This window comes from Mesocricetus auratus, unplaced genomic scaffold, assembly GCF_017639785.1.
Source record: "Mesocricetus auratus isolate SY011 unplaced genomic scaffold, BCM_Maur_2.0 Super-Scaffold_100010, whole genome shotgun sequence".
Classification (NCBI taxonomy): Eukaryota; Metazoa; Chordata; class Mammalia; order Rodentia; family Cricetidae; genus Mesocricetus; species Mesocricetus auratus.
The window spans coordinates 49,203,843-49,228,070 of record NW_024429194.1 but is presented as its reverse complement, the minus strand read 5'-3'; the positions used below and the strand labels follow the sequence as shown (position 1 = coordinate 49,228,070).

General features: G+C 43.8%; 1 protein-coding gene across 1 annotated transcript in view; it reads left to right on the top strand.

Moving 5' to 3' along the window:
* LOC101823544 (aldehyde oxidase 4) overlaps window positions 1-24,228 on the top strand; it is a 53,320-nt gene that overhangs the window by 19,022 nt on the left and 10,070 nt on the right. The window contains exons 10-26 of the mRNA XM_040753582.1: window positions 54-146; window positions 2,432-2,583; window positions 3,743-3,836; window positions 5,963-6,075; window positions 8,157-8,341; window positions 10,362-10,524; window positions 11,481-11,573; window positions 12,235-12,404; window positions 13,345-13,459; window positions 14,351-14,473; window positions 16,110-16,206; window positions 18,099-18,223; window positions 20,465-20,598; window positions 21,716-21,803; window positions 22,107-22,193; window positions 22,349-22,540; window positions 23,501-23,728. Coding sequence (XP_040609516.1) covers window positions 54-146; window positions 2,432-2,583; window positions 3,743-3,836; window positions 5,963-6,075; window positions 8,157-8,341; window positions 10,362-10,524; window positions 11,481-11,573; window positions 12,235-12,404; window positions 13,345-13,459; window positions 14,351-14,473; window positions 16,110-16,206; window positions 18,099-18,223; window positions 20,465-20,598; window positions 21,716-21,803; window positions 22,107-22,193; window positions 22,349-22,540; window positions 23,501-23,728 — 2,252 coding nt within the window. The remainder of the gene's footprint in view (window positions 1-53; window positions 147-2,431; window positions 2,584-3,742; window positions 3,837-5,962; window positions 6,076-8,156; window positions 8,342-10,361; window positions 10,525-11,480; window positions 11,574-12,234; window positions 12,405-13,344; window positions 13,460-14,350; window positions 14,474-16,109; window positions 16,207-18,098; window positions 18,224-20,464; window positions 20,599-21,715; window positions 21,804-22,106; window positions 22,194-22,348; window positions 22,541-23,500; window positions 23,729-24,228) is intronic.

The window sequence follows — 24,228 nt, the reverse complement described above, 5'->3', positions numbered from 1 at the left end:
ATACCAGTAACCCATTGTTCTCTTTCTAATTGCTTTCTGTTTTTCTCCTTAAGGACCCAATATTAAATTTAAAGGTGAATTCTATCCAGTTTTTATATGCCCACTTGGACTTCCAGAACTGCATTTTGTGAACAGCACAAACAATGGTAAGTGTCTTGGCTTTCAAATAAGACACCAACCCTGGCTCAGTGGGGCACCAATGGCAATCACTGACACCTCACCGGAGCCCTGGCTTCACTCATTCATTCAAAGCAAGTGGGCGTGTACTATGTGTTCACTACAAGTCTCAGGGTGTCTCAGCTCTGTCACTGAGCATCACATAGCCATCAGAGCCATAACAGCAAGAAGATGCCAAAGAGCTCAAAGAGCTCAGCCAAGCAGGAAAGACTGGTCTAATAAACCCTTCAGACATTTTCTCTCTTGAGGCTCATCACACACACATGTGTACCCATGCACATGCACATACACACATGCACATATGCACACACACATGCACACATACACACACACACGCACACACACAATCTTGGTGATGGGATTTAAAATGCAACTATGAGCAATTTTAATTTTTTTCTTTCATTCTTTTCACAAGTTGCCAGGTGCCTTCACATGTCCTGTCTCTTTGGTCTTTAGGACAACCCTAGCAGACAGACCCATCTCATACCTTCAAGCCTCCAATACCCTATGGGAGACTCAGGATCAAAGGACTTAAATAATTTCCTCAGCCTCCCATGTCAGGCCTAGATCCTGTCTTCTTTTTGCTGACAATGCACAAACAAGGCTGTCTGAGTAATCCCACCACCAACACCCAAACAATGCATTTGAATAGATAATGATTGAAGGCAGGAGCCAAACTTACGAAGCTTAAATAGTTAAAATTCCAAGCGTGAAAAAGAGACCAACGGGGTAGCTTCTTGCTCTCCCTCTAGCATGCCAGTCTTAAGTTAGTGGCTCATCATTTTTTCTTAACCACTGGGATATCTGTATCAATGGACGTGGATACAGGAAAGGATGGACTAAGGGAGATTCCCCAGCCATGTGGGTGAGGGAAGGTCATTGGAGGCAGAGGGTGTAGAGACGGAAGCAAAGCACAGAACTACACATGCTGCTGCAACTGCTGCTGCTGCTCCGTCTTTTCTTCATTGCCATCCCTCCTAGGAGCAGTAAGCACCGTTTCCTAATCATCCCTCCATGGAACATTAACACTGGAGATAAATGCGTGGCTTTTTATGTACAGTGGGTTCATTGGTGCCGGATGCATACTGAGTTTTTTCTTAGTCACTCCCTTATGGATTCTATTAGCCCTAGTGAAACAACACTACTGAAATCATGCACTCCTGTAAATCAAACTGGCCTGCTGCCAACACCTATCCACTCCTGTTCTCTTTTTAGAAGAGGGCAGGGCAAAGGGAAGAGATGACTGTGGAAGAAGAAGAAGTGGACAATGGAAATTTTGCCAATAAATTTTCTAGTTTACTGACTTTCAAAGAGAGTTTTTAAATCCTACTGTACTGGCACACACTATAATCTGGTATCCGTGGGGCTAAAACAGAAAGACCATGGGTTTAAGACCAGCGCTCTAGTGGAACAAAACTATCTCAAAAGAAGGGGAGGATTTACAATTTCCACAGATGATCATTTACTCAGGGAAAGCAAATGAAGCATTGAATTTTGGTTATCTGTGGTTAATATGTACCAAAATCCAAGGCAAACACCACTCACTGTCTGTGACTGAGAAAAGGGATTTGGTGCTTAATATTTGAGAGTTGTATTAGTTTTTCATCACTATGACAAAATGCCTGCAGGAAATAAATTAAAAGGAGCAAAGATTTGTGTTGGATCATGGTTTCAAAAGTTTCATTCCATCATGACAAGAAGGGTACAGTTGAGCAGGGCAGCGACATCACGGCACCAAGGGGGCACCAAGCGAAAAGACCATCTGCACTAGATGGTTCTCCTTTTGAATTAGTTACTTGTGTCAATCCCATTGCAAAATACCAGACAAGAAGCAAACTTGAGGGAAGCCGGGCTTATTTTGGATCTCCACTCAAGGGCACAGTCATGTGATAGGGAACTCATGAGAACAAGAGCAGGGGCAGGGCGTCACATTTCGTCCCCAGTGAGGAAGCACAGAGCACTCAATTCTGTTTTATGGTCTAGTGTTCTTTCTCCATCTGAATTCTATATTATAGGACAGTGCCGCCCACACTGAGGGAAGGCTCCCGTTAGTTAATCTTCTTTCGAGATGCCCTCAGACACGTACAGGTTCTCTTCCATTCAATCAAGTAGACTTTAATGCTAACCATCACAATAAAGTATCCATAATTATCATTGGTTGTTGTCATCCCAACCAACTATACAAAGAGCAGATTTATTTAGAAGCATGCATGCAGGCTCACTGTACACTTATGTTCTATTCTCTTGCTTTCAGGAGCAACAATAGGAGCAGGAAGCAGCATGGAACAGTTGAAAGATACCTTGAATTTTCTGGTTTCAGAGCACCCGAAGGAGAAGACCAAGATTTATCATGCCCTGCTGAAGCATCTGAGGACATTTGCAGGGCCCCAGATTAGGAACATGGCTGTATGTTCTCTACTGTTCTATAAAATAAGCCACAGTGTGTGTGTGTGTGTGTGTGTGTGTGTGTGTGTGTTCGTCCCAAATGACAGGTATCACAAGTGTGTATGTTGGATGAGGTTCACGTATGTGTCTAATATGATATAACAAATCATGATATAGAGTCAGAAGATGCACAAATTCTTTTCCCAGTTATCCTATAGAAGAGTTTGGAAATTAAGGACCAACCAAATGGAACCGTGTCTAGGGTCCCATCCAGCTCTGACCATCTATGAAGCATGTCTTATCTAGGGTGTAGCTAACAAGATCCCACCTTCCCAGATGCTCTTCTGATTGGTTCTTCTCTTAGACCTATGCTCTGATATCCATTTCTCACGTGTGTTCATGCATACATCCTTGGGCCCCCAGTTGTCTAGATGTCTCACTGAGGTCCTTCCATTACTTAAGGTTTCAGGGTAATTGGCTCAAACCACTCTCCATTACATGCACGATGAGCAAGCCATCAGAACGCAGGGCCCAGCAGATACTCATTTCTGGTTTTTGTCTCTGGGCTACAACTGATTCCCAAATCTGCCTCATATTCTTATATGTGTATTGTATGTCAATTTTCTGAAGGACATTGCTCCTCTCAATGAACTTGTTCCCATAAGTCCCCTAAAGTCCCCTGTTCAAGCCTGTCCTAAGCAGACTTTGCTGAAAGTTTAAGGCCACAGACAAGCGTTGGGTCTCTTGGCAGCCATCCTATATGTAAATGCACCTTACTCCAGGTCTGTTTGTGGGGCTGCAGGCTCTCCACCTTCCCTACAAAGGACTTTCTTTCTCTATGTGTGTGTCATACCCTCACTTTCCCCTAACCTGCTGACATCACTCCCTAGCTTTCCATTCACTTATCTTACTTGGCTTCTGAACAAACACAAATGTGTGTTAGGACCATTTCTCCAGGAGACTAGCTCTCCTCCCTGCTCACAGGTGCTTCCTCAGCATTTAGGTGGGTCAAAAGTGAGGGTTGAGCATAACCTGGTGTCTGGATTATTTAGCTGCTTCCAAATGCTCCCAGATCTTTCTGCAGAGCAAAGGAGGGGAATTAAAAGCTTATACAATATCTCTGTGTACATGATTCCTTACTTGTCACATAACACTTTTTCTGATGTCCTCTTTCTATTAGACTTTAGGAGGACATGTGGCGAGCCAGCTTAATTTTTCTGACCTCACCCCCATTTTATCAGCAGGAAATGCTACCATCAATGTGATATCTAAAGGTAAGAGGCCAAGCTCTGAGCATTTGATTTTATACTTGCCGCTATTACATAGATCCTCTGTATATTAGGAAATAGGGACTCTGCAATATCTTTATATATATACATATATATATATATAATTTTTAAATTTAAATTAGAAACAAGGTTGCTTCACATGTCAATTCCAGGTTCCTCTCCGTTTCCCTCCCCTCCTCCCATGCCCTCCCACCAATGCCCCCAATATCCCCTCATTTCCCCAGGGAGGGTGAGGCCCTCCATGAGAGTATCCATAGTCTGTCATTTCATCCAGGGCAGGACCTAGACCCTCCCCCAAGAGTTCAGGGTGAGAGTGCATCTCTCATTGTTGGATGGGAGTCCAAAGTTCATTTGTATACCCGGGATAAATACTGATCTACTATCCAAGGCTCAATAGATTACCTAGGCCTCCTCACTGACACCCACATTCAGGGAGTCTTGATCAGTCTCATGCTGGATTCCCAGACTCTCTGGCCATGGGATAGTAGGCTGGCACTCCCCAGATCTATGTCTAAAATCCATATATAAGAGGGTGCATGCCATGTTTCTCTTTTTGTGACTGGGTTACCTCTCTCAGGATGCTCTGCAATATCTTAATGGTCCCCTGAGCCTCAAATGTGAGGCAGAAGCTGTGACTGCCTCTCTGTCTTCTGGCTGTTCTGTACTTACAGACCAGATTAATACCTCTGATACTTTTCTTAAATATTTGACCCATTTGTAAGCAGTCAAAATTATATATAGTATCAAAGAAATTCAAGAAAAGGATCAGGACTGGTGTAACAGCTCAGCGGGTTAAGCACTTGCCGCCAAACCTGGCAACCTGAGTTTGATCCCCCAGGACCCACAAGGTCAAAGAAGAAAACTAGAGCCATACAGATTGTCCTCTGACCTCCACTTGACCAGGACACATGCACATACAATTAATAAATCAATAAACACAAAAGATAGACAAAAGAACAAGAAGTTTCTCAGCAGCTTTAAAGTTTATGACAGGGATATTTCTTTCCCTGGTTTTGAAAAGGAGGCAGCTTTTATAGAGTACTCTTACTCCTCTTTTTGTTCAAATATGAGCTTTGTGGATGAAAAATAATTGAAACACAGGGGGATTAAAAGCAAGTTTGTGCTGTTCACAGTGCTACTAATGTAAAATCTCTTCCTTTAAATTAAAATCGTAGATTAAAAACTGTGATTCAAGTGGTTATAACTATCTAGGAAAAAGTGCACATGCTTATAATTTTAATTGAAGAAGAGAAGACAGGCTGAAAAGGAAATTCAATAGTAAAGTGCTTGCTTCAGAAACAACATTAGTCTAATCCCCAGAACCCATGGCGCGGGAAGGGGAGTCCAAACATGGTGGCTTTCTTGTAATCCCACAGGCTAGAGAGGAAGAGCAAGCAGATCCCTGGGCAGTCAGCCTCCCTAACTGTCACGTTCAAGGCCAAGTAAGAAGCCAAGGTAGACAGAACCAGAGGGACAGCATCAAAGGTTGCTGTCTAGCTGTCACACTCAAGTTCAAGCACAATCACACAGACATGTGCATCCACAACTGGGTAGTGGGGCGCACACCTTTAACCCCAGCACTCGAGAGGCAGAGGCAGGCGGATCTCTGTGAGGACAGCCTGGTCTACAAGAGCTAGTTCCAGGACAGCCTTCAAAGCCACAGAGAAACCCTGTCTAGGAAAAAACAATAATAATAATAATAATAATAATAATAACAACAACAAAACAAAACATGTGCAGCCACACCCACATGAACACTGTGCCACTTTTGAAAAGCAACTCAGCTTCCGTGGATCTTTCTTTTCTCTTTTGTGAAATGTTATACATTGTAGCAGGTTGTTTCCCAATAACTTTAAAGATCTTTTAAGTCCAGTGTGGACGGGAGGCATGCAATGGGTTGAGACTTTCAGCTCATCTGGTTCAACACTGCCGTTCTGAAACCTGGGCCCCAAAGTTTCCATGACTTGCCTCAGGCAGCACAGGTTTGGGGCTAGAACTCTGAACTCTGGCTCCCAGCCCACACCTGTTCATTCCACCAGACATTCTAAGTGCTTGTTGTGTAGTCCCCCGTTTGACAAGTGTGTCTTAATCTGGATCATTCTCTCTATCAGAAGGAGAACGGCAGCTCCCTTTAAATGGCCCTTTTTTCGAGGGGTCTCTTGAGGAGGCCAGCTTGAAGCCAGGAGAGGTGGTGCTGTCTGTTTTCATTCCTTACTCCACCCAGGTAAGGGGCCTGCCTGCCTACACATGTCCTTGCCTTGCGCTTCCAAACGGCACGAACCTCTCTGTAGATGACTGCTTCTGAGAGAGTCTGGGGCCCCTCAAAGTGAGGGGTTGAGTCCCAGATGACCATTTCAGTTGCTTCCACAGAAGGGCCACGTCATGACTTTTCAGGGTGTGCCTAAAGGGACACTGGCCTTGCACAAAAATAGGGAGCTTCCATACGAGTGAATGGTTATAGATGAAATGCATCTCAGCTGGGAGTACGTAAATTCATACTCGGTATCAGCTGTAGAATTTTCTAGTGAACTGAAATTTTATTATGAAGTTATTTGTCAATCACCAATAGTTATGAACTAGGTAGTTTATGTGTAATCATTTGTGTACTAAGTTCCTACTACTCTATAGCACAGTGCTCAGCCTGGAAGACAGTGCAAGACTTTAGAAGGTCTAGAGGTTCCTCCCCCAAGCTCCCTAAGTCTAGTGGGAAAGGCTTGAAATAGGAAACAGAACTGAATCACCAAGGCCAGGGAGTGAGAGGTCGTAAGAGCTGGAGAAGCTCTTGCCTGGAAGTCAGTGTATTGGAGCTGGGAGGATGGGGTGGGCATGACACGTGAAGTGACACAACAGCAGGGATCCAGCACGGCCTGTAATAGGCTGCATATCGTGGGGAGGAGGGCACACTTCCAGGCAAGAGGACTGGGAAGGGGGTGGGCAGGCCAGACCAGCCATAGCGTCAGAGGACATGAGACTGAGAGCTAGCATGGAGCAGATGGGAACAGCAGGGAGTGCGCAGCAGGTTCAGCAGATGGCCGCCTTTGAAAGCTTACAGCCGGGCAATGCTTATATGAAAGAGGTGACCCAGCATGAAGACTGCACAGATTGCTTGTGAGAGAGCCAAGGGTCGAAGGATCAATAAGGAGACAGTTAAATGTGGTGAAGTAGGAAGGAACAGGAGAGTTCCCAACATGGCACAGATGATTTATGTGTCTCCAGTGCCTCTTCCAGAACTTTCTATATGCGCATGCTTCATGCTGGCTGGGCTGCAGTATATGACTGACTTTCTCTGCAGCCTCAAGACACCTCCCACATGAAGAGGTGTCTCCAATTCAGGGTTAGTGTGTCCAGTCAGTAATAGGAGTCTGCCTAGAAAGACAGGCATAGACCTGGATGCAACTTTGGAGACAATGTGTACCAAGGATGCTCAGATTTTTCTTTTAACAAAGGGATTTTATTCAAATGAAACTTCTATAGAAAGCGAATTGAAACAGAAACGAAGAGAGGCTTTGGTAGCTGATCTGAGGTGCATCTCCCTGTCTTTGCCCTCACCTCACTCAGCAGTCTGATTCACCCCCAGTTTCTTCTTACAGCAAATAAAACCCAGACACCTGAGTCACTTCCTCATGGCCTCAGGTGATGCCATGAACAGCGGAGAGCCTGTAGCTTAACTAGAACGTGAGTCCCACCACTCACTGTGACCTCGCACAGGCCGCTGACTCGTGCCTGCATAATTGGAAATGAGCATAGGTGTTGAGGGTTAAACACTGATACACATGAAACACACAGGACAGTACTCATGGGAGCTACCATCACTATGTGATCAAACACTTGCAGGGTCTTTATTGCAAATAATCATCAAAAGGGCAGAGGACATGACTCAGTGAATAAAGTGTTTGGGATGGCAAGCGTGAAAATCTAAGTTCAAGACCCAACACCCCCACTAAAAAAGAAGTTGCAGATGTGATGTCATATGTCTGTGTCTGTGGCCCCAGTCTGGCATTGAGCAGCAGCACACGAGATAAAGCAGATCCCAGAAGCTCACCAGGCAGACACCCCGGACAGCTGGTGAGCCCCAGGGTCAGTGAGAGATGCTGTCTCCAAAAAGTAAGATGGAGAAAACTGAAGAAGACATTGATGTTGACCTCTGCCCCCCACCTTCACACAAACGTGTGTACACTCACACAAATACCAACACAGAGAGACACACACAAACACCTACACAGACACACACACATACACCCCAAGTTATCAGCATAGTTGCTGTGTGACATGCTCCAACCCTTCTGAGTGTTTTTCTATCTCTAGTGGCAGTTTGTGTCAGGACTCCGCCTCGCCCAACGTCGGGAAAATTCCGTTGCCATTGTCAATGCTGGCATGAGTGTGGAGTTTGAAGAGGGAACAAACACGATCAAGGATCTTCGGATGTTCTTCGGAAGTGTTGCCCCCACTGTGGTCTCTGCGAGACAAACCTGCACGCAGCTCATCGGGAGGTAAAGTCACAGCCTGCCTGGGACACCATGCACAAGCCTTTCTGTCTGAATGTTTTTCGTTAAAAGTATACTTGTGGAAATCTTTCTGAGATTTTATAAATATAAATATTTTCATTTGTTATATAAGTATGTCATGTATAAATGTTTTTGAGGTTTTATAAACACATATTTATATAGTTTCTAATTTATATCAAATAATAGTTATATAAATATTTTGTGTTTGTATAAAATAATATATATGATAATATAAATATTATATAAACTATATCTCCATCTTGAATATTTAAACTCTGAAGAAAATTTTAAGAACTACTCAAAAACTCACCCTTCAAAGTACATATTCTTCTATTATTGCAGGTTTCTGTACAATTATTGCAGAAATCACATTGCTTAAGTAGGTATTATTTTTAAGTAATTAACCTGTAAAATAAGCAGACATCTCCAATACTGAATCCTGAAGATGAAAAAGTGTGTTTAAGCTACATCAAGAAGATGGAATCTTCAAAAGTTCACAGAGCCCTGTTCCTGGCACTCTTCTCGTAGGAAGTTTTTTTGGCTTTGTTTTTGTGGGCTTTTTTTTTCAACTAGAGTTTTCACACAAGTTTTATTTATCCATTTGTGTTCATTCCCAGTGAGGGATTTAATGCAGTTTTCCTTAGATACTGAATTAAACCATCACTTCCAAGACAACCATGGAGAGTGTCCACTTGTGGAATAGTTCAGCCCTTACCTGTTGTTCACTGTGTGTGAACAGTTGCCATTGTCAATGCTGGCATGAGTGTGGAGTTTGAAAACGATACAAACACAATCAAGTGCAGGATTTAAAGCAGAACTGCAGAGTTCAGAAACCTTTGATTTTTAGCAAATCCATACTATAGGCTTATGAGGGTTTAAGAAAGAACTAAGGATACTCGGAAAGAAACATTTGGCAAGTGTTAGATCAGAGGCTGATAAAAGCTAAGGGACCTGGTGTGGTGGAGCATTCAGGAAACAAGGACAGGAGAATGGCATTCCAGAGGTCAGTCTTGGCTGTGTAAGATCCTGCTCAAAGACTAAGGAGGGAGGGAGGGAGGGAGGGAAAGAGGGAAGGAAGGAAGGAAGGAAGGAAGGAAGGAAGGAAGGAAGGAAGGAAGGAAGGAAGGAAGGAGAGAAGGAAGGAAGGAAGGAAGGAAGGAAGGAAGGAAGGAAGGAAGGAAGGAAGGAAGGAAGGAAGGAAGGGTAACTAGAGGGGCACCCCAATTTTCCTTGCCCCAGTAGTTCGGTGCTGTGTCTGCCTGGTTGTTGTAACACACTTTGGGTTACTCTAACGAACACTGGCAACTGCGTAACTCATAAAGGGGAGCGTTTTATTTTGACCTGTGGGTCTAGCCGCAGCTCTCAACCTTCCTAAGGCTGCAACCCTTTACGACAGTTCTTCATGTTGTGGTTACTCCCAACTGTAAAATTATTTCCTTTGCTACTTTGTTTTTTTCTTTATTTGTTTTTGTTTTGTTTGGGGTTTTGGGGGTTTTTTAAATTTTGTTTTGTTTTTCAAGACAAAGTTTCTCTGTATTGTTTTGGAGGCTGTCCTAGAACTCAAACCAGGCTGGCCTCAAACTCACAGAGATCCGCCTGCCTCTGCCTCCCTAGTGCTGGGATTAAAGGCTTGAGCCACCAATGCCCGGCTTCTTTGCTACTTCGTAACTATAATTTTGTTACTGTTACTAATTGTACTGTAAATATCAGTGTTTTCCGATGGTCTTAGGTGATCCTTGTGAAAGGGTCGTTGGACTGTATAGGGGTCGCAACCCATAGGTTGAGAACCAGTGGTCTGGAGGCTGAAGTCCAAAAGCATAGCACTGGCAAGGTGCTCTTGCTCCTTCAGTTCCCAGCGGAAAGTGGCAGGGCATTCGCAGAAGACAGAGGACAGACAGCTTTGCTCTGTGAGAGGCTGTGCCCGCGGTTACTGATCCAGCCCCGGTGACGTCATCCATGGAGAGACCAAACCTCAGGAAAGTCTTTTCCTCTTCTGTCCTTGCAGGCAATGGGACGACCAAATGCTGAGTGACTCCTGCCGGTGGGTGCTGGAGGAGATCCGCATCCCACCAGCCGCTGAGGGTGGCATGGTAGAGTACCGACGGACCCTCATCATCAGCTTGCTCTTCAAATTCTACCTCAAAGTGCGGCGATGGCTGAACGAAATGGTAAATGGCTTCTCTGGACCCCGGAACATGTTCTGCTGCTGAGAATAGTGCCATGAGCGGGCCTGGGGTGGGGTCTGTGGCTTCTCTGTCCTATTCCCTTCAGTCAGTTTCTCAGAAGGGAGCAGCCATGCTACTCTATCTATAGGATAAAAGCTAAGGTACCATCTGAGGTTGACCAACAATGAGGAAAAGTTATCGGTAAGCAAATTGCCTCCTTTCCTCTTTAAAAGGGATTTTCTTGTTGAAATAATAAAAATTGCATTTTAATACTTAGAAACTGAACCAGAGGTGGGAAATTACATGCAATACTATCACCCAATTCAACCTCTACAAATATTTTAGTGTGTGTCCTTCTAACCCTTTCCTTATAGGTGTGTGTGTGTGTGTGATTTGTGTGTGTGACTGTGTGTGTGTGATTGATTTGTGTGTGTGACTGTGAGTGTGTGTGTCTGTGTGTGATTGATTGATTGATTGATGTGTGTGTGTCTGTGATCAATCGACTGATTGATTGATTGGTATGTGTGACTGTGAGTGTGATTGATTGATTGATTGGTTGGTTGGTTGGTTGGTTGATTGGTGTGTGTGTGTATGTTTGTGTGATTTGTGTGTGTGACTGTGAGTGTGACTGATTGATTGATTGGTTGGTTGGTTGGTTGATTGGTGTGTGTGTGTGAGTGTGTGTCTGTGATTGATTGACTGATTGATTGAGTGAGTGAGTGATGATTGGTTGGTTGGTTGGTGTGTGTGAGTGTGTGGAGTCAGAGGACAGCTTTCACTAGTCAGTTGTCTCCTTCTACCTTGTTGGTCCTAAGGATCAGAATCAGACTATCAGGTTTAATTGCAAACACCTTTATCTGCTGAACCATTTCCTGAACCTGGATCATTCTGTCTCTACACTTGTTTCTCAAGTCAGTAGCTCAAGTTGTAAAATTGAATGCAAAGTAATTTTTTTCCAGGATCCCCAGAAGTTTCCTGACATCCCAGAAAAGTTCGTGAGTGCTCTGGATGATTTTCCCATAGGAACACCCCAAGGAATTCAGATGTTTCAGGTGAGTAGGACTTTTTTTCTAATCTACGCATTCAGACAAGATATGCATTATATAAATGTGCATCTCTTTTCAACAACTTTATTATGAGTAAATATATAGTCTTATAAAAAGCCGGCCAGTGTCACATGTGGTCAAACATATACTATTTGCATGGTTTATTCAAGGCTGCTGGAGGGATTAGAGTCTGAATCTTACTTCTCTACTTTTTCAGGCTTGTTGCCTAAAATTTCTCCTTTACTTTGTACATCTCTGAGCTTCCTCTGAATTCATACTCAGCATTAAACGCCTTTCTAACTCCTTCCTTGCTTTGCTGCAGTCACCCTGGATGTCCAGGAGCATGTCTATTTTATTACCTTTTATTAGTTGTGGAAATTATACTTTATTGTAAGCTGAAGTAGAACGTATTGTTTCGGGGGGCATTTATGTTCTAATCACTTAGTTAGACTGAAGAATCCTTGAAGACATGAATGCTGTCTTCTTTGCAGAAGGATGTTGCGATCAGAGTAGATCCCTTACCACATTCTCAAGAGATATTTACTAGTCTCTGTTTGCAGACTTGGGAATCCAGTCACCTATAGTTATTCTTGATTGTAAGTAAGCCCAACACAGCAGACCCAATTGTCATGTCTGTTGTCAAATATCTTGTCTTGTTTCCTAACAGTGTGTGGATCCCAGCCAACCCCAGCAAGACCCAGTCGGGCACCCAGTCATGCACCAGTCGGCCATTAAACATGCCACGGGGGAAGCTATATATGTTGCCGACATGCCTCCCATTGACCAAGAACTTCTCCTTGTTGTAGTTACCAGTTCCAGGGCCCATGCGAAGATCACGTAAGGAAATGCACATGGTGCCATCTGGTACTGAAAGTCATCCACCTTTTCACATTCAAATTGAGAGTCTATTATACATTTAAGTATACTTAGGATAATCATCTCTTCTGGGTGAGAACCAGCCACTTTTTTTTATTGCTAGTTTTACTACATTGATCCTACCTATCCAAGAGCATGGGCGATCTTTCCATTTTCTGAGGGCTTCTTTAATTTCTTTCTTTAAAGATTCAAAGTTCTTGTGATACATGTCTTTCACTTGTTTGGTTAGCATTACCCCAAGGTATTTTATGTTGTTTGTGGCAATTGTAAAGGGTGATGTTTCTCTGATTTCTTTTTCAGCCCTTTTATCATCTGTATATAGTAGGGCTACTGATTTTCTTGAGTTGATCTTGTAGCCTGCCACTTTGCTGAAGGTGTTAATCAGCTGTAAGAGTTCCCTGGTAGAGTTCTTTGGGTCATTGATGTATACTATCATATCATCTGCAAACAGTGAAAGTTTGACCTCTTCCTTCCCAATTTGTATCCCCTTGATCCCCCTTTGTTGTCGTATGGCAATGGCTAGAACTTCAAGTACCATGTTGAAAAGGTATGGAGAGAGTGGACAGCCTTGTTTTGTTCCTGATTTTAGAGGAATTGTGTTGAGTTTCTGTCCATTTAGTTTTATGTTGGCTGTTGGTTTACTGTATATAGCTTTTATTATGTTTAAGTATGTCCCTATTATCCCAGATCTCTCCAAGACCTTTATCATGAAGGGGAGAACCAACCACTTTTAAAGCATAGATATAAGTGAATCTGTGACCCAAAGTTAAAACACCTGCCAGTATTTTTCAGCATAGACTATACAACATGATTTAGTTGTAATACTCTTCATAGATTTCCCTGTCTGCGGAATCATTTGTACTCCTTTGCAACCTTGTGATCTTCATGTTTCTCCTCCCAGATCTCTAGATGTGTCAGAAGCCCTGAAGTGTCCAGGTGTGGTTGACGTTATTACAGCCGAGGATGTTCCAGGAGATAATAACCACAGTGGGGAAATTTTCTTTGCACAGAGTGAGGTGTGCGATCTATTTGTGGTTTGTCTTCTAACTCACTGCCCCAGTGTCAAAATCATTCACTGTTAGTTGTAGCTACAGCAACTACAGTTTCACTCGCCAGAACCCGGAGTTGTCTCAGTCACTCTCCCACTCCCTCTGAGGTCTTGAATTACCTTGAGATTATAACAAAATGCTTTAAGTCCTCTCAAGGAAGGCTTCCAGTTGCTGGGAAAGTCACCTATGCAATGGAAAGCATGAGACATTAAAATAAGAATCATGGGGTGACTCTGTGCTGTGGGAACAATGAGGGGTGTGGGCAGACACAACAGGGCATATGGTTGAACTCAAGTAACTAAGTTCTATGCATGCACAACTTTGATCAGGCCCGCTCAAGACACTGTTCAAAGTTGCTTTTCATGGCTATAAAATGGTCTTCCTAAGCCAGGTGTGGTGGCATATGCCTTTTATGCCAGCACTTGGGAGGCAAAGGCAAATGGACCCCTGAGTTTAAGGCCAGTTTGACCTACAGAGAAAGCTCCAGGATAGCCGGAGCTACACACAGAGAGAAATCTTGTCTTGAAAAACAAAAGAAAAGAAAAAAGGGAAGAAGAGAAAGAAGAAAAGAAAAGGGTTTCTCTTTTGGTCACTAAAACATCAGTAGGCAATGTAAGAATGTGAGGGCAGTAATTCCTTTTGGAAAACTGTTTTATTTTTTACTTTGTTTTGAGACTAGATGCCACACATCCTGGGCTGGCCTTGAACTCATTGTGTAGCCATGTGCTCCACGTACCTAGTTATGTGGTGCTGAAGATCTAGCCCAGGGTTTCATGCATACTAGGCAAGCGCTGCACCAACTGAGCCACATCCCCAGCCACTGAGTCTGTTTTAACTGACTGTGTGGCTTTTCTGCAGGTCATTTGTGTGGGTCAGATCATCTGTGCTGTAGCTGCTGACACCTATGCCCATGCAAAGGAAGCAGCTAGACAAGTGAAGATTGCTTATGACGACATCGACCCAACGATTATCACAATAGAGGTATAACCCTGCCTATCTTCTGGAGTAGCCAGGGAGGCATAGTTAGAACAGGATTCAACCAGAGGGGCCATAGAATAAAGTAATTTACACTTCAACTATACTTTAGCCAGTGTCACCTGCAGGTTTAGAGTACAGTCTCCAGTAATCTCTCTGCACCTCCAGTCAGGACACTGAGGCTCTCCTATCTAAACCTCCTCCTCCCACCAGCAATTCTGCTGGAATCTGCGGGAATCTGCAAAAATAAAGCACCCTGTACCCATTTCTCCCGTGGCCTCTAACCATGGCCTAGCTTGAGAATACAGAGTAAGCACCACAAAAATGAGCTCCTATCCATAGGCACTGAGTGGGACAGTCTAGAGCACTGTGGAATTCGTGAAAGTTGCAACAGTCAGCAGCTACCTGGCCCTCTGCCTCTCAGCCCATTCTCTGATTGCACACAAACACTGAAGACAGACCTCTTGAGTTCATCATGTGAGTCTGCCTTTGCAGCCTCTGAACTGCAATAGAGACTTTGGCAAGTCAATCAAACTTCTCAAACTTCAGTTGGAAACTTTTAAGTACCTGCACCAAAAAGTTATTGAGAAATTTAAACATGGGTTTAAAGTCCAAGGAAATGTTAAGAATAGCACCAATGATGGAGAATGCATGCAGTAGATGTTAGCTGTCAATACGGTTTTGCTATCATTAATGAAGGCAAGGATATGTTATATTTTGTTTTATAATGTTGGTATCTACTAAAATGCTAACCTAATAACACATGCTCAGTAATGTGTGTTGATGCTGAAGTCATGGGAAGGTAGATAAACAGACAGAAGCATAAGTAGGGTGCAACCCTGAACACCCTTGGATTTGTTCTTTCTAACCGCTGTCAGGTTCATCTTTAGCTATTAATTGTACTTTGACTGTCCCTTAACCCTGTTCCTTTCTTCTCATTCTCACTTTCTAGCCCTCATCCTCAATAACTTATTTTCATAATGGCCACTTCAAGAGATTCCCATCTTCCGTTTCAGCCCACCTACTCAGGACATTAAATTTCTAACCCTCATTGTCACCTTTGCTATTCTGCAGTGTCCTCTGGGGCAGTGTCAAAACTCCTTAGCGTAGAAGCACGGCCATTCACAAGCCTGCCTCACCCCTCCTTCCATTATCCCTGTCATTGTCCATTGTTTCTCCATAAAGAGCCCACATCCCGGCCAACCTGGCCTCATTCTCACTTTGGCCCCTCACTTATGAAGTACCATTGACTTAAAACAACTCAGGATCCAATTCAAGTCGTCAATTCCAGTCCATTCCAGATCATTCCCGCTTCTTGACCTCTTCACTCCACCATATACCCTCCTTGGCCAGAGCTGACAGCTCAGTAGCAAGCCACCTCGGATAGTCAATGAGCCATCTGGAAGTGGGGTCAAGTTTGTACACCCTTGTACTCCCCTTAGCTCTTCTCAAGAACCATCAGCAACAAATCGCCAATGCCTGCAAATACATCTAAATCAGTTTCTGCTTACTCAACTCCACGCCAGGCTCCAATTGTCTTCGTGTGTAAAATCTGACAGAGCAGAAGTATAGAATTCAGATAGGGACAAATGGCTTATTAGAATAAAAACTATTTTATTTTTTGTTTGATTTTCCACTGCAGCAAGCCCTAGAACACAATTCTTTTCTTTCTCCTGAGAAAAAAATTGAACAAGGAAATGTAGAAAGTGCCTTCAAACATGCGGATCAAGTCATTGAAGGTACGTATGGCCATCCACAGCCAGAAAGAGGAGGCAGCTTCTGAAGCCGGTGCTCATCTATCTAGCCTAAGAACATGAAACTCTATCACAGGTGCTTGTTAAAGAGAATTTAAAATGACAGTAAGTTCCTAACCTGATGAGTTTTACATGTGCAAAGCTGTGTAATGCTATATACATCAAAATATAAAGTATTTCCAGTGCCCATAAACCATACGTGTGTGTGTGTGTGCGCGCGCACACACACGTAATAAAAACTAAATGAAATGTTTAAAATATGCTATGCTATCATAGGGGTTATTTTGAACCGAAGGCCACTGAGAAAAGTAGACACAAGAAAAGGCTACCTTTTCTCTGTCTGTCTAAAAGAAGGACATAAGGATCCCCCTGCCCAAGGGTCCTCTCTCCTCTCTCATACCAGAAGAGCAGGACACAAGACAGCTCCAGACTCTTAGCATCGCAGACGTGAAAGCCCTGGGTGGAGTCTGCACAGCAAAGTCACGTAGATAAACTTCTGCCGTTAGTTCCCCGTATACTTTTCTCCCCATATTTTACTATATCCTGATGCTCAAAACTCTTTTCATGTAGTTACATAATCTATATATTCCTCCAAACATCTGCTTCCATTTGTTAAAATGGCAAACAAGCCTTCATGCCTGACCACCATTTCTGTGAGAGCCCCTCTCCCATCATTTTGTGTGCATAGGAATAAGACTCCTGTGGGAAAAAAAGTCAACAAAATACGTTTAAGTTTAGGTTAGAGTCAGTGTATTCACTCTGGAAGTGAACTAGGGGGAAGAGCTTTTTAACAGGAAAGAGGATTTCTAATGGATTTTTTTAATAATGGGTTTTGTTATGATGCTTTGCTCTATGTCCCACTGTACTCTGTGTGCTCCACTCCACCCTTCCTCTCACATCCACCCTTCCTTCCTCTCTGGCTCCTGCCTCCTCACAAGTAGTTCCCTTCCTGGTGTGTGTGTGGGTGTGTGTGTGTGTGTGTGTGTGTGTGTGTGTGTGTGTGTGTGTGTGTGTGCTGTTTCAGATGCTGGACTGCCTGGGACACTGCTTCAGAATATCTTGCTTCATCAAACCACAGAAATCTGGAAGGAATCCACAGTTCCTCATTTTAGAGAATGCCAGACTTTCATTCTCTCCTCCCAGGATCACATGGCAACTCTCCAGATACCTCTCTTAATGTCATGCACAGCATGATAAAATATGCTGAACCTGACTCAAGCATGTACCATTATCTCACCTGTTAATGTCACCTGACTGAGGTGGACAGTCTTATTATTGTTGTTTTCGCTTGCCTATTTTTACAACTGAAAACATTGGGTTTAACAACTTGGACAAATTCACCCACCAGGTTGATGGCTGAGCCTGGATGCACAGCCAGACTAGTCTCAAGTTGAGCACATGGTATGTATAGCCACCTCACTAAACAGATGGGAACCAAGGCCTAGAAAGGCAAAGTGACTAACCCAGGGTCACTCAACCTGCTGGGCACAGCATTCCCAAAGGTCTCTCAGCCAAATGATACGACACCCAGCTCCTCAAGCTAGTACAAATCACTCTCTTTTTTTTCCTTCTTCGTTTCAATTTATGTGCATGGATGTTCTACCTACATGTGTGTCTAAGCACCATCTGTGTGACTGTTGTTCAAGGAGAACAGAAGAAGAAATAGGTTCCCTTGGGACTGGAGTTAGAGAAGGCTGTGAGCCACCATATGAGTCCTGGGAATCGAACCAGGATCCTTTGGGAAAACAGCCAGCACTCTTAACCACTGAACCAGCTCTCAGTCTCATAACACAAATCACTGCTTGCAAACAAAACACTCAAGGAGCTCCCATGCTGAAATCTGTGTCTAAACATTGTCCTATGTGTTTGCTTTTCAGGTGAGGTCCACGTGGAAGGCCAGGAACATTTTTACCTGGAAACGCAAAGTATCCTGGCTATCCCACAAACCGAAGACAAAGAAATGGTGTTACACCTAGGGACACAGTTCCCAACGCATGTGCAGGTAATGGGCGTTGCAGAGACGCTATGAGAAGAGTCCCTCCACTCTTGTCCTTAAACGCCATGCATACTTGACACTGGCTAAAGTTTAGCATAATAAAAACAGGGAAAATGCCTTTTAAAGTAATCAGGAAATCTTGTGACATGCCAAGGTCCATCTTTCCCTGCAGAACAATTGACAGTGTGAAAATCCCAGGGAAGTCCAGCCTAGGTGTCATCCTGTAACTTCCCTGTGTGGTCCTCCTACACAAATGTCCCCATGGATCATGGTTCAGTTCATGTGTAAAGCAATTGCATTCTCAAGACCTTTTGAGCTACCTCAATAAGCAGTGGCTACACTCTAGTGGCTAACCCAGGAAATGAAAAATATCTTCTGGTGTCCTATTCTCGAAATGGAGTCATTAACCCTAGCATAGTGCCAAGCCCAGGGGATACTCTGGAGTTTCTATCAGAGAAAAGGATCATGAGGAGCATTGCTGAGACAGAGAGCTGAGGACTTTCTGGTAGAGAACAGAGGAACTGATTTCCTGGTGTCCGGAAGAGGTGGCTGGGCCTGGGAGGGAAGCTGCCAGCTTCCATTTAAGGCAAAATGGAAAGCTGATGTCATTGCCTCGGAGCACAGATGGGCCTGTGGCCTCCACAGCTCCCAGGTTCGAAGCAGGCAGGGGCAACTTTACCCTCAAGTGCTGTGGAATAACCCTTTTGTACACTGTGAAGATTTGCTGGTCAGACTGGTTTAATAAAAAGCTGATTGGCTGATAGCTTGGATTTTCAGGGCAGAGAGAATGATGGGAAGAAGAGCAGAGTCGGGAGATGCACATAACAAGCCTGGGCTGTCGGCAGAACATTTATAATTAATATTAAGTCTCCGTGTCAGTTATTTGAGAAGTGGCTTGAAGAACAGAAACTTCCACCTACACTCAGGCAACTCTGTGTAAATTGAAGGGAGTGATCATGGTCACCTCTGATGTCCCTGCTCAGTTCCACAGCAGTGGGTATGCCCCTAGGCACCAGGCACTTACAGACTGCCATAGTCCAGAGTTCAGGCAGCAGCAAAAGCATCTCAGGAGAGGACCTGAGTGGACATTTGTCCAAAGAAAATATGTAAATGACTAGTAAGCATAAGATGTCCAGCAGCAGCAGCTGCCAGGGAAACCCAATTCAAAACAACCCACTAGAGTGGCTATGATTTTAAAAAACGAAGATTACAAGTGTTTGTAAGAATGCAGAGAAACTGGAACCTCCATAAATTGCCAATGCACAAGAAAAAAAAATAGCACGTTTGTGTAGGTGGAGTTTTTCCGTGTTCTGGCAGTCACTCTCAAATAACCACACAGACAGAGACTTACTATTAATTATGAATGCTTGGCCCATAGCTTATGCTTGTTTCTATCTAGCACTTGTAACTTGAATTAACCCATTTCTATTAATCTATGTGCTTCCCTGAGGCTTGTTTATCTCATGTATGTACTTCCCATCTACGTCTCATGGCATCGCCTCAGACTCTGCCCTTTTTCTTCCCAGAATTCTCTCTGTTCTGAAAATTCTACCTAGCTATTGACCAGTCAGCTCTTTATTAGCCAATGAGAGTAATATGTACTTACAGCACATTTGCCTTGGAACGTAGTTTGGCAGTCTCTCAGGATGCTGGAAATAGAGTGACCATGAAATCCAGCAGTTCCATGACTAAGTATGCAGCCAAGAGAAGTAGAAGCATGATGGTGAAGACTTATACATCTAATACCTTATGTGCTAATTTAAACATTTTTAATTTTTTAAAAAATTAGACACATGTTCGTAACTTAAAAGAAGTGGAAACAACCCAATGTCCATTAACTGATGACAAAGAAAAAATAATAATATTCCATACAGTAGAACATTATTCAGTCAAAAAAGCAAGATATACTCATGTATGCTGCAGGTAGAGGGCACTTGAAAGCACTGGGCTAAGTAAAAGAAACCAGTCACAAAGACTACCTATAGTATAGCTCTGCTGTGTGAAAAGTCTGTAGAGGCAGGACACAGACTCCAAGCTGCTTGCTGAGTTCTAAGAAGTTCATGAGAAATAAGGAATGGCTACCCATGGATCCAGGTTTCTTCGGGGATGCTGAAATTCCTAAACTAGACTATGGTGGTTGTTCAACCCTATCAGTGGAGGTTTCAGTTGAAGCAGTCAGAACAGCACACAGGCAAGATGGTGAATCATGGAATTACACTTATGTGGCTTGGGGCCTTTCTCTTGCAGGAATATGTGTCTGCAGCATTAAAGGTCCCAAGGAGTAGAATTGCCTGCCACATGAAAAGAACTGGAGGAGCATTTGGGGGCAAAGTGACCAAGCCCGCTCTACTGGGAGCTGTGGCTGCTGTGGCCGCCAACAAGTAAGAGGTCCAGTGACCACTGTGACATCAGCAGTCTGAGTTGCTTAAGTTCTTCCCACCCTGCATCCCACCTCTCGCCTCAGCCTACAGCTCAGCTGAAGTTGGCGGGATGGAAGGCCAGAACCCCAGCCTGACAACACTTTGTCCTGAAGTCGGCTGCATGCCGCTGCCAGGCAACGTTCCTCTGGTTAGAAAGCACATGCTGGTGCAGGCCTGACTGGGAAGCCTGTAACTACCAACACTGACTAGGATAACACCCGCCCAGGCTGACTCACAGGCTACTGGTACAGAAGGAGAATCTGAGAGAATCTTAGCTCATTTGTACTCTCCAGCTGTAGAGAAGGCCTCCTCAAGTGAACACAACAGCTTGGCAGGGGCTGGAAACCAGAGTCCTGAATGACCCCTTTACAAGAGGGGTCTGTACATAGAGAAACTGGCATCTACAGAGCCTTAGACCTCCACTTTTAGCCTCAACAATCCCCTCACAGAAATATGTTAATGCCCCAATTACTGTGTGAAAGTGAAATTCCGAACAAAAACGTTTTATGCATACAACAGCAAAATGATTGTGGGACTCATTTATATAGCATGAAAAAGAGCCAGACCATTTAATCCCAGGACTCAAGAGGCAGAGGCAGAGGCAGGTGAATCTCTGAGAGTTCCAGACCAGCCTGGTCTACATAATAAAATCCTGTCTCAAGAAAGAAAAAGGAAGCCAGGTGTGGCTGGTGCACACCTCTAACCCCAGCCAGCACCCAGGAGGCAGAGGCAGGTGGATCTCTGTGAGTTCAGGACCAGCCCTGATGCCAAGACAGCTAGGGCTACACAGAGAAACCCTGTCTCAAAAATAATTTTTAAAAAAGAGAAGGAAAGAAGAAGGAAGGAAATGGGAATAATTTATAACCAAATATTAAATCGTCATGATATGCAAATATTCAGTTGACTAAACCAGAATACTTATTTTGGTTTCAATGCCCTGACTGCTTCTAAAATGTTTTCTAAGGTATGTTACTATCCATGTAAAACTGAGCTAATTACTTCAAGACTCCTCTCCCCTATCTTATGCTTCCACAACTTTATGGAGAATGCAGCCTTTTAATTGAGTCATTTCCCACAGGACTGGCCGCCCAATCCGCTTTGTCCTAGAGCGTGGTGATGACATGCTGATAACTGCTGGCCGCCACCCACTCCTGGGAAAATACAAAGTGGGTGAGACCCAGAAGTTCAGCACACTGCCTAAGAACCTGTCCTCTGTCAACCAACCCACATTAAAGACTGTGTCCAGACACCACACCACTTAAAGGGGATTATTTGAGTGCTGTGCAAAACTAGGCAGACCCTCCCAGATGGTGTTAGGCTAGTGTTTCTCTGGTGATTGTCACAGCCAGTCATGAGGATGGCCTAAGCATGGGTTGACAACAACAATCAGGTGTTGCGTTTGTGCACAGCACAGTTTGGCTGCGGGGAAAGGCTACTGAGAAGGCTCTTTCCTCATTATTGCTTTGCAGATCGGGTTCATGAATAACGGGGAGATCACGGCTGCTGATGTGGAGTATTATATCAATGGAGGATGCACTCCTGATGAGTCGGAGTTGGTAAACGCCTTCGGGGGAGAGCCCAGGGTCCTAACTTCATCTGTACAAATACTTGTCTTACCAGTTCTGCAAAGGGTTTAAGTTAAAGATAAAATTCAAATAAGTGGCTTGAAATCTTGGTGGTAGATGAAATGTTAATTTTTGTTTTAATTCAGGTGATAGAGTTTATTGTGCTGAAATCTGAAAATGCGTATTATATCCCAAATTTCCGGTGCCGGGGAAGGGCTTGCAAAACAAATTTGCCATCTAACACAGCCTTCCGGGGATTCGGCTTCCCTCAAGCTACGTTGGTAGTCGAAGCATACATAACCGCAGTGGCATCTAAATGCAACCTACTCCCTGAAGAGGTGAGCAGTTTGGACCTGCATTAAAACAGTGACAGCACTGCTTGGGATGCGTCTTGAGCTCCTACAATCTTTATGTATAACTTTTTCAAGAAAATAAAATGCCTTGCCCATTATCAGTTAACACTTTCTATTGTAGTAAGCAAATCACAAAACCTGATAGCTCCAAGCAATGATGCTATTTCTTTTGATTCTGTGAGTTGCTTGTGGGCTTTTCCAGTCTGGGGCAGCTTGTTGGAAGCTTTATGGCTCAAGAAGGCTTTATTGACATTTCTGATGAATATCTGACTGGCTTATCTGACTGCAAAGCATCTGAGAAGTGTGATCCACAGTCTCTCACCCTTCAGTCAGCTAGCTTAGATTCATTCTCAAGCTGGGGAGGGCAGGGAGGTCGCAGAGTTTCCAAGAGCAGCAGGTAAATGTTATGCCCTAAGCCACACTTTTCAAGTCTCTGTCTACATCACCATGTATGGTCCCATCATACAAAACAAGTCACAAGGTTAGTCCAGAGTCTGTATGAAACTATACCGGGCAGAAACCAGGTAGGATGATTGCAGCCTTTGTGCAACATCCTGTCACATTTAAGACTTTGAAGAGAGATGGAGGCATAACTCAGTGGACGAGCACTTGCCGGGCGTGTGCAAGGCTCTAAAGACTTCAAGTGGGGATAATTGAGAGTAATTAAGAATCTGAGTCAGGAGAATTTCACCTTGCCAACAAATTGAATACAGGACTAGTAATAATAGTCCCAGTGTCTCTCAGGGTTATTGTGAAGTTCACTGAAACACTTAATCTAGATCCTGGAGCACATGAAGTATTCATTAGTAGTTTCTATTGGGTTTTGTTGTTGTTGTCATCATTTTTAACCCATAAATTTACATATTTATATACTTGAGGTTTTTTTAGACAAACTTTCTCCGTATCAGACATGTGGCAAAAACGCATGACATTCTCACCTTCCAGGTTAAAGAAATAAACATGTATAAGACAACTAGCAAGACAGCCTATAAACAGACATTCGATCCAGAGCCCTTGCGAAGATGCTGGAAAGAATGTCTAGAGAAGTCATCGTTCTATGCTAGGAAGCAAGCTGCAGAAAAATTTAACAAAAAGAATTACTGGAAGAAAAGGGGGCTTGCTGTCACCCCCATGAAGTTTAGCATCGGGATGCCCACAACCTTCTACAACCAGGTGAGGCAGAATAACTGTGTCCTCCTCCAAGCCCTTCTCTAAATGGCTGGCCTTCTGAAAATGGCTCGTGCGTAAGGGAGGGAATAGTAAGCAATTGTGTTGTTCCCTCTGGAGAAAGAGAAATGAAGAGCAGTTAGTTCCCTTTAGCAGAAGAGAGCATGGACATAGACAAGGGCTGGGCCCATGGATATCGGCACAGACTTTCAGGATGCAGACCTCCAGGATACAGTCAGTATTCCAGGCCTTGGAAAGCCTCAGCGGTAAGGTCTGGCTCTGAGAGACCCATCTGAGGAGCCATACCCTAGTGTGAGTGCTGGAATGTCAGGCCAGCTTTCAAGAGCAAACTGAGACCAAAAAAAATCCCTTTCTTGCCTTCTCTCTAATTTCAACATAACTGGTTTCTCATGGAGTTCAATTTCTAGCTTGATCTTTTTCTTTCCATCCCCATTAAGCTTTACCATAAGCTAGGCACCCAGGGTTTGGCCAGCTATCCCCATCTC